The 11,435-nt window shown below is 34.4% G+C and overlaps 1 protein-coding gene across 1 annotated transcript; it reads left to right on the forward strand.

Moving 5' to 3' along the window:
- The first annotated feature begins 1,458 nt into the window (after positions 1-1,458).
- Positions 1,459-11,043, forward strand: LOC112597732 (glucose dehydrogenase [FAD, quinone]-like). Its single transcript, XM_025343916.1, has 2 exons — positions 1,459-3,178; positions 10,187-11,043. The coding sequence occupies exons 1-2, from the start codon at positions 1,664-1,666 to the stop codon at positions 10,535-10,537; spliced, it is 1,866 nt and encodes a 621-aa protein (XP_025199701.1). The 5' UTR covers positions 1,459-1,663; the 3' UTR covers positions 10,538-11,043.
- The last annotated feature ends 392 nt before the right edge of the window (positions 11,044-11,435 follow it).

An 11,435-nucleotide genomic window follows, 5' to 3' on the forward strand; every position in this document is an offset into this window, starting at 1 on the left:
ATCAAGGTACATTTCTTTAAAAATTGTGGTACGACTCAATGCTTTCAAAAAGATTTATTTTACAATAACTATGAGAACATAGAGCTTCGTTCACTGTAACATGACTTGAAAACGTATGAATGATGAAATTATATAATATGTGATAATATTTACAAATTAGTGAAATATTTAAAAATATGTAAAATAAAATTGACGTTATTTTAATAAAATTTATTTAAATAGTGATCATTTCTTATCAAATTTTAAATATCTTGTTTCAATAAAAATATACATTTTTATACCAGTTCGTTTCCTATTGGGTACTGTCTACTAATGACACTTGGGAAAATATGATACGAGTTTCTTTCATCTTTATTTTATTTTCTATTTTTCCGTATAAAACTTTTGCTTATCATCGATATTAGTACAACATAATTACAACTTTAATTTCCTTTTTTCTAAAAATCACGGAACTATACGGTTCTTTTTTAATTGTCTTTTTTAATTGTCTATGCTTGTTGTTTTATGTATTTTCTGCTTCTTTGCTATATGCTATAAATTATAGTAATTAATTTTTCTTTATTAAATTCAATCACGATAAATCATAAGAAGAAAAATTATTACAAATGTATTATATGTACCTACATGATGTGTATTAAAATAGGTAAATACTAATATACTAACGACAGTCTTATATATTAACAAAGTCCCATAAAATATCGTTAAAGACCAAAACAATCTTAGAACGGACTCGAACAAGATTATGTGTGAAATGTTTATTAAAGTCTTTAAATCCAAGTGCTGCGTATTTGTATTTCGTAACTTTAAATAAAACACATAGATAATAAGAATAATATGTATATTATATTACTGGAATTTTAAATCAAAACAGTCATAATTCATTTTATTATAATAAATAATAATAAAAGATTTTTACATTTAAATTTTAAATTTTGTGACAAAAAAACTCGTGATCAATGTATTCCAATGAAGCGGAATTTTCTGTATTTAACAATATGTATACATATTAACAGATGTTATTTAAGTCAAATTAAAATAAATGTGTTTCAATATAATAAAATGTTAAAATATTATCAAATAGAAAAATAACGAATTTTAATAATTCTAGCGTTGAACAAAATTCTGTTCAATTAAAAACCCTAAAATATACGTTTTTCTGAAAAAAAAATAAAATTATTTGGCTCACTTTTTTTTTTACTGACCTTGGTAACAACATGCGTCAATGTATAAAACTCGAATTAAATGATATTATATCATTCATAAAACAACACGGCGTCTGGTTGACCGAGCAAACATATTACCAACAATTTATTATTATCTTAGCGTTAACCACTATGTGTTAGAGAAGGTGAAGTTGGCGAAAGGCGTCTATAATTCGTTCGTTTAGCGGAGGGGCGGAAGAGAAATTCTATATAACACATTTAAGTAGAGATTCAATAACAGTTAAATATACGATAACGGCATTAGCAATGGTAGTGGTATTTATATTATTGCTGCAAAAGATTTAGAGGGAAAAATAAACGGACGCGCTGCCGTGCGTTCGCACCCAAAGCGATCGACAACGGCACTGCCATCGATCAATAACTCGAGGACTGTGGATCTCGGCGGTTTAGCTCGCAGCATCATATTTTTGTTTTGTTTTTTCGTGTATTTACATTCCACAATGAACGCCGCGAGTGTGGTATTCACGGTGGTCGTGGTTACTCTGTCGTTAGCCGGGTCTGGTCACGGCATGGCGTACACCGTGTTCCAGGCAGTGGTTGAATATTACCGGAAGCTGGGACCGGAACCATTGGACGTGGTGCCGGACACGGATTACGTGAAGCGGTATTACGACTTCGTGGTGGTGGGCGCCGGTTCCGGTGGCTCGGTGGTGGCCAACCGGTTGACCGAGGTGGCCGGTTGGACGGTGCTACTGATTGAAGCCGGCGGCGAGGAGAACCTCATGACGGACATACCGCTATTGGTCAGCTACCTGATCCGCAGCGGATTCGACTGGGGCTATCAGACCGAACCGCAGAACGGCATATGTGGGGCGATGGAAGATCGCAAATGCCGATGGCCACGGGGAAAAGTGATGGGTGGCACCAGCGTTATCAACTATATGGTGTACACGCGTGGCATGCCGGACGATTACGATAACTGGGCCAGGTTGGGCAACGACGGATGGAGTTACGCCGACGTGCTGCCGTACTTCAAGAAATCGGAGGACGTCAGACAGAGTCCGATGACCGAATCGCCGTACCACGGCCGCGGTGGGTATCTCAAGGTAGAGGAGCCCACGTGGAAGACCCAACTGGGCCCAGCATTCTTACGCGCTGGCCGCGAGCTAGGCTACAACGCGCCAGTTGACCACAATGGACCACGGCCGATGGGCTTCTCGTACGTACTGGCCACGATGGATCGCGGCACCCGCTGTAGCGCGTCCAAAGCATTTTTGCGGCCGATCCGAAACAGACCGAACCTGTCCGTCACCAAACGGTCGCTAGTCACCAAGGTGCTCGTTGACCCGCACACCAAACGCGCCACCGGCGTCAGGTTCATTAAAAACGGTCAGACCATTGTGGTGCACGCGCGTAAGGAAGTAATACTGAGTGCCGGCGCGCTCAATACACCGCAGATACTGATGTTGTCCGGCATAGGGCCGGCCGACCATTTGGCTGAGGTCGGCGTGCCCTTAGTCAAGAACCTCAAGGTGGGCTACAACCTGCAGGACCACGTGTCCATGGCCGGGCTAGTGTTCCTGGTCAACCAATCGGTCACCATCATCGAGAGCCGATACCGAAATCCCAAGTACCTGCTCCAGTATGCCATCAATGGCGAGGGCCCGTTCACTATACCCGGTGGCGCGGAAGCTGTGGCGTTCACATCCACGCGGTATGCGACCAACGAGTTCGTGACACCCGACATGGAACTAGTGTTCGGTCCCGGGGCGCTGACCGGTGACACGGGTGGATCGTTGCGCCGGTTGTTAGGCATGAACGATACTTTCTACGATAAGGTTTACGGCAAGTTCCGGGAACACGACGCTTGGGGTCTAGTGCCGATCCTGCTCCGGCCCAAGAGTCGTGGACGCATTAAGCTGAGATCGGCCAATCCGTTACACGCGCCACTTTTCTACGCCGGTTATCTGACGGACAAACGGGATAGACTAACTCTTGTCGAAGGAATAAAACAGGTAATTATTTTTATTATTCTAAATACTATTGTGAGGAGTAAAGTTATTATGTCAATTAAAATATACAACTTATATGATTCAAACACAACAGACAATGGGCAAAAGTAATATGTGCTTAATGAAAATCTAAAAGAACCATACGTCATGTAATTGAGGTTTATACGTAATAATGAATTGTGATGATATCCAACAACAGAGTAGCTGATACATTGCTTATACATAGTAATAAAACTGACTTGTTTTTAATAATCTGTCTCCACGCAATAATATACATCATTTAAAATCTAAAGACAGTGATAAACAGCGCTATGTTATAATCTGACATGACTACTATAAACTATAACGTAATAGGTACCTTTAAATTTAAATTACCGCATACGGTGAATTGTTGAACAGGCACATATGGTGAAAAGAGCTATCGTAAATAAAATTGTATTTATTTTAATATCGACAAAAATTAACTATACCTAATCTGGAACAATTACTTTTTACCCAAATCGATCATTTTTAAGTAATAAGTCTGACGACAATTTGATAATCGGTTTGATGGTTTCCCTTTCAATTTCCGACATTAAAACATATTAAAACTGCAAGAAATGATGTATAAAAATTCATATTATTGCGTATTTATTTATTTATTTTTTAATTAATCATATTTTGCGGGAGAGGGTGAACAATTTGTAAACAGTTTTCTGAAAATATTAACACATTAATATATACCATACGCTTTTTAAATTCGTATTGTAGATATTTTTATTTTTGTATCGCACACTAAAATAGTTCCTATAATAAAATGTTGTTTTAAGCTTCTAAAGAAATCTTAAGACGTCCCTGAAAATATGGTGATAATAGTGTTTTTAAACGAAACTATCAACTGATTAAAACCGTTACTTTTTGTAAACTGTTTACCTTGAACATGCCAGGAGATGCGATTATGAAAGCAATAGCTGACAGGTAGTTAATTTTGTTTATTTGGCATGAGTTTATTACGAATATAAATATACAAAATTTTGTACAAGTCAATGAAGGTTATTTGTATCATAATATTGTGTGTGTTTTAACCTCAAATAACCTAAGGCCCTACGGCAAGCCTATATTTAAAAAAATAAAACTCTGTCGTAACAATTATGCGTATACAACATTCCACTTGCATATTAAAAAAAATATATTGCCCTGTACTCATATTTCTAGTATACTGAATATTATAATACATTATTTACTCTCGTTTTTGTCGTGTGTTTATTATTGTATAATACTTGCACACAGTCGTTCTATATCGAATAATTCGAGTTGTTTATGCTCTCCGCTATTCGAGTGTATGTAGGTTAGATGAGTATGCTATAAAATAATTTTGGCAACATCAAAGTCATCGATAAGCTCGTTAAACATCGCGAGTGTCTAGGTGCGTTATCTTAAAATACTGATACTTGTTTTATTATCGATATTTGATACTCATTGGCTATTGCACGTATCCAGTGGCGGTTTATCCCAAAAATGGAGTTGAGTGCAAACCTTAAAAAAGGCCTCCCTCATTTTTTTAAAATTCTAAATGTAGATATAGATATATAAATTCAAATTTAAAGTAAAAATTATTATTCTAAAGTTCTTATATAAATTCACAAGGTACTTTCCATTTTTATTAAAATTTCAATTACTTAAAAAATAAGATGATATTACGTCAAACAAATAAAATAACATAATATATCTATTAATAATGATAAGAATATAGTACCTAATAATAATATAATAATTGAATGGAAATTTCGTATGCATGCTTTTTTTTCTGCAAAATTATTAATTATTTCTTTTAAATTTAACTGACGAGCTCGGTCGTTTTCAATAGATAAAATTCCAAGTCCCCTGAACCTTTCTTCACACATTGTGCTCCGTAAATAATTTTTGATCAGTTTTAATTTTGAAAATGATCGTTCCGTTGTAGCAACTGTTACAGAAAGTGTCAAAAATAACACGCACGCTGTACATATTTCAGAAAATGTTATTGCTAGTGTGGGGTTCTTTATAACAAGTAATTCGGTAATTGCTTTTACAGATGTTCGTTTTGTAATTTCTTTTTTAAAACAAGATCTGAACGATAAAATTATCTATAATATGACGGCTTGTAAGCGACAAGACGATAACAAAAAACCACGGGAAACAGATTGCTGTAAATAACGTTTAGTCGCCGTCACAGAAGTACCTAACCTAACTTACAGTACATCACAGGAATATAATATCTATATTTTATAACAAAGATGATATTATGCTGATATGAGATAGAGAAAACGAGAACCATTTGAAATCGAAAATAATTTTTTTTATTTTTTCGTAAATAACTGTATTTATTTAATTTTTTCTTTTTTGGAACGTTGAGCAATATGCCCCCCCCCTCCCAAGCCGAGGGCCCGTGGCAGTTGCACACATCGCACACGTGTATGACACGCCACTGCACGTATCCACGCATACAAGACTATACGAGCTATGGTATCCGCGTCACCGAACGGGTGACAAAATAGCGTTCTCGTTGTTCAATACACGACTTTACTCGGGTCGATACAGTTTTCTTCCCCCTTCGAACGCGTGATCGGTTTTTTTTCTTCTCAATTTAGCGAAATACGACGATAGGTACGTCGTAATCGCCAGAGTAAACGGGCGTACCCACTACTCCGAGAGTTCCGATGTACGTTTCCGCGTCGCTTGTCGGACGACTAAATTGTACACGCGGTCAGCGATCGATAACGGACTTGGTGACGGCAGAGACTCGGCCAAATATTATTTCGCGGGCACTGTGCTGCGACATCCGTCATAATAGTATTAATGTACGACGTACACGGGTGTGCGAAGCGAGTACATCACGCCGACGCGGGTTCGCGAAAGTACCGAACGAGACGTGTGCAATATAATACACGATGTACGGTGATAAGTCTTATTTTTTATTCGACTCGCTGCGTGAGTCGCGTGCGCGACGCGCAATGTTATTAACAGCGTAATAATATTATTATGCATGATTCTGTGTGTTACGCGCGTTTGCCGGTCCGTTTTCTCTATTTTTTTAGAAAAAAAAAAAAAAAACGCGCGTGCGCTCGTCAAGTCGTCTGGCGGCCTACAATCGGAATCGACCGAACTCCGCGCCGGTGCGCGGCAACAACGACAACGACGATAACAACAATAACACATACATATACGTATGTGCAACAATAAGCCGTTCTCAGTGGTAATAACAATAATGATAATAGTAATAAAAATAATAATAATAATATGCTGTTTACTCCGCGTGTCGTTACGTAATGTTTTCGCGCCGCGGTAACCGGTTTTCGTGTATATCGCCATTATTATTATTATTATTATTATTATTAACCGGCCGTCTGTCGCCGCGGCGGCGCGTTGGCATTATGTTTCATCCGTCTGAGATCTGAGTATCGGTGACTATGGCGCGGCGGTACTGTGTCTTATTTTTATCGTATCCCGTCTCCTGCGCCGCCGGTCACGCGGCGGGTCAGAGGACCTTGACGCGCAGGAGAACGCGCGCGCTAAATTCGCGACGCGACCCGACGGCCTTGTACCGGTTTCGCGCGCTCATCTGGTCAGCGCGAAGCGATCTTCGTCGGCGTAGGAGAATAATTACTTCTCGCCGCAAAAACGTCGATCGGGCCGGGCGAGTCTCGGGACGGCGACGCGGTTTATGCCGTCCGCGCTTTTCGACCGTTCGTACGCGGTGCGAGATTTCTGACATTTGCCCGAGTAATACAGTTCGTAGGCACGCGCGAGTCGGATACGTATGCCCTCGGAAGGGTGACCCTCCGGCTTTCTCGGTGACAGACGTCGACGATTCCCGAAATCAGAGTTCCCCCCCCCACACCCGTTTACTGTCATTTATACGTAACACTAAAGGCGCGATTGCGATCAAATTGTATTCGTCACAATGGTCATCATCAATCATCCATAGAAATATATTGTGTAGGCTTGTGTTTGTGTATGCGTGTGTGTTGGGGTGGGGTCACTTCAGATACCGAGCGATATTTTCAGGACATACTCGACTGACATCCTGTGAACTTTGAAATATAATATTATTAATAAAAAAAAATAATAATAATAAAAACCGTTCAGTTTTATGCCGCCGACGTATTATAAAAATAACATTTTTTTTGATGCGCAAACAATTTTAGGAAAGTATTAACTCAGTAAAATGTTGTTTTGGGTAATGAAATCGAAAACAATATAATATTGATCACTTTTCGAAAATCAACGATTTCTAGAAGAATCTAGATAAATGAACCATTTGAGCGCAAGGACGAAAAATAGATAAAATACAATTGCATATTTTATAATAATAATAATATGTATATATTGTTTCGAAAAATATAGTTTATTTTGATATGTCTAAGACTCTTACTGTTAAAATATATATATATCATATTATATACATTATATTTTGACATATCATAAAATATTTTTGCTGACATAAACTGAAAACGTACGAGCCAAATAGTTTCGAGATCAATAACAATCGATATGACGTAGGTACCTATACTATTATTAGATTCGTAGTCGCCCACTCACGAGAAAATTACGCGTGTGTCAGGAGAAAATATTATTACTATTATAAATGTATCGATCGCCGAAATGTTTCACAAAATTTAAATATAATTTCATAGTACTATATTACGCGGCGAGTTGATGTCGTGAAACACAATGTAATATTGCTATGGATCTATAATCATAATAATATATCATTAATAATCGACAAATGAGGATTAAACAGTGTCAGTGTTAATTGTTAAAAATGATTTAATAATTTTAGTAATTATATTTTGTTTATAATTTACTTACTATGATATAGCACTATTATAACACGATGAAAGTTCTGTTTATAATGAGTTGTTTCAACAAAACTGTTAATTCTGTTAATTAAACAATCAAAACGCGGTATTTTATAATTATATTATATGTACATTAAAAATTCTTCGTTTAGTCTATTGATCGTTGTTATATTAGGTTCAATACTTCCATATAATATTAAGTAATATATTATATTAAAGATATAATATATTTTATTTATATGAATACATTATTGATGGACATCTGTAATTTCTAAGATGCTTTTCTTTACCAATATTTACGAACCACGAAAAGTGTGTATTTATTTATTTTATTAAACAAATATTTTTTTGGATTACGATTTCAATTTTTCCGCATTGCAACGCTTTTACTTTATTTCAGTGTAATACTTCCGTTATGGCGTGTGTCCAATAATACTACTCAGTAGTACATCATAACCATAATTTACCGTAGCTAAACAGTTAATACATTTAATGCTCGTAATTATAGAACTAGAAGGAAGTTATTTTATTATATAATGACATGCTTGAACAACATTTATGTATACAAGATAGTAAGTAAGCGTTAATAACACATAGGTGCCTACAAATTAAAAATTAAAAACATGAATCTTTTTTTATAACATCATAAGTTTATAATTATATATATTTTTGATTCTAATATAGTATCAGAGGAAATCTTTTTCATGTTTATTTTCTATTACATTTGTTAGTACCTACATTATGATTAAATGATAAATTTTTTTTTATTTGATAGTTCAATACAATAATACAATCATAATATACATTTTAACCTTGTTCCATATACATACCTATGTATTAAATATTTGAATGTGGCCAAAATAAAAATAATATATTAATAGCTTACCTCCAAAGGTAAGACATTTACATTTTTTTTGAAATGATAGCTCAAACTTGACCTATATACTATTTTTGATTTAATCAATTTACAAATATTTTTTAGGCGGTAATTATATTTTCTATTTATTTTTAATACCAAAATCTTAATAAATTATTAAATTTTAAATGATATAGGTCAGGGATGAACAGCTAAAATTACTATAGAGCCAATTTTTAGAAAATTAAAATTCTAGCAGGCCAGAGCATAGAAGGCAAAAAGTTATTCAAAATATGCATTTTAATTAGCATTTATTTTATTTATACTGTGCATTTTTAACTTTAAAATTGTATAATGTAATTTGAAAATGTACCACGAGCCAGACAAAAATGTCTCGCAGGCCGCCAGTTGCCCATCCATGTTTACTATCCATAGTAAATAATATCCATTGTAAATACGTAGTCAACATAAATTTGTAATCATATAATGAGTCTACTTTTTAGAGTTAATAATAATCCAAAAAAATCAACTAGTTCTAAACTAATATTGATTGGCATTTAAGCACTTTCAGGGTTAAAGTGTTGGTAATTCTAATTTAAATATAGTTTTTGTTTGATTGCATTTCTCGGATGATAAAAATGCGAAATCACTAAAAATCACTTTATAAGTATGATAAAATAATAATATATACTTTGTATTAAACTTGACCAGCATTAAATAAAAAATAAAATTGTTATTTATTTAATAATTAGTGCATGTATAATACTGATAATATGTTGCATTTAATAAAATAAAAAACTTTGCGAGGCTCTCATTTGAGTTGTAAATCGACTCAACTTTGCTGCAGACTCAATGAATAAATAAATAATGTTGCACATATAGATGTAACATGTTAATTATACTGTGATAAAGAATTTACTAGTTACGACAATGGTTATATGCGGTTGTGGATATGGTTAATGATAACAATTCCACCAATAATCCTATCATCCGAAATTTTAACTTTAGAAATTTCTTTATTAATATTTTAATATTATTGCAATAACAAATAATTATCATAATTATTGTTATTATTATTATTATCTAATATTAGGTATCAGATGATGGTGTGGATACTATTACTTAGGTACTCTGTTAATAATTGCATGCGTAGCAACTGTAGTAACTATAGTATACTCTTCAGTTAGACTCGAATACAATACAATATGTCCTATCTATGTATAAATATGTACCTAACCTCGTTAAACATGTGTTATTTATATTCTGTGATATAATACATCATTATAACGTAAAGCACCAATAATTATTTAATTGACGTGGTAATTCTTTTCACAGGCTATCGCAGTGAGCAGAACTCCGTCATTCCAAAAATATGGGTCTAGGTTATTGCCGATACCATTCCCTGGCTGCGAACACGAGCTATTCATGTCAGATGCGTATTGGATGTGCGCCACCGGACTAGTGTCTACCAATCTGCATCACCAGTCAGGCACTTGCAAGATGGGACCGGAAACGGACCCGGATGCCGTAGTGGACTCAAAACTCAGGGTGCGCGGTATTAAAGGTCTCCGAGTGGTTGACACTTCTATCATACCCGTCATACCAGCCGGGCACACCAATGCGATGGCTTTCATGATCGGCGAGAAAGCATCCGACATGATCAAGAAAAACTGGCTCAAATTATAACGGAAACGACTGTGATGCATGATAACAATATAACTGCAACACGTCTATAAGCACCATTCATATTTATTATAATATTATAAAACAATTATTACTCAGTAGCCGGACCCAGTATACCTAAGCGCATTATTGGTGTGCGATAACTCTTCGTCATTACAAGTTGTTGAGAATGAGAGAAATTTACTTAAATCTGATTTCGATTTGTAATTAACGTAGAAACGACTTTAAATCGCTATATTATGTACATAGTTGCACAACCGTGCATTTTATAGTTCTAATCAATTCATTTTAATTTTTAAAATCATTTTGACTGTCACGTATGCATTATATTATCAGATTTAATGAACATAATATTATAAATGTATACTAAGTATATTACATAGGATTCCTTTGAAGTTTAACGGCATAAAAATTACGATTAGACAGATGGTTAAAAAAAAGTCATTTCAATCTGATATATTTACCTAATATAATCTATGTATTATGATCTCACTCTATTGATATTTTTATTGTTATTGTTTCTAAATAATTGTGTGCATATTATGTTATTTAATAGACTTAAATATGATATTAATATATATACATATATATATATATAATATAATTTCATCAAAATTGTTTTAATAACGTTGATGTAAAATATTATTTTAATACAATTCTACGTCAATTAAATTATTGATTTAATCATTTAAGATTAAAATATTTTAATTTTAGTACAAAATTAAAATGCATTGTGTTTAATATCAAACTGTTTCTGTTGATGTATTCACAGTTATAACTATTAAGTTATTATAAAATAAATAATAATATAATAACTATAATTTAAATTAATGTTTTATGATTTATTTATATATATGTGAATAAATAATAATTTATAGTACAGTATAGAGTAATTGTTTTG

The sequence above is a fragment of the Melanaphis sacchari genome, unplaced genomic scaffold (assembly GCF_002803265.2).
Source record: "Melanaphis sacchari strain LSU unplaced genomic scaffold, SCAv2.0 Contig0_pilon_pilon, whole genome shotgun sequence".
Taxonomy (NCBI): domain Eukaryota; kingdom Metazoa; phylum Arthropoda; class Insecta; order Hemiptera; family Aphididae; genus Melanaphis; species Melanaphis sacchari.

Coding starts and splice junctions, on each gene's coding strand:
- LOC112597732 (XM_025343916.1), top strand. CDS start 1,664: ATGAACGCCGCGAGTGTGGTATTCACGGTGGTCGTGGTTACTCTGTCG. Junction 3,179..10,186: donor TTGTCGAAGGAATAAAACAG/GTAATTATTTTT, acceptor TTCTTTTCACAG/GCTATCGCAGTGAGCAGAAC.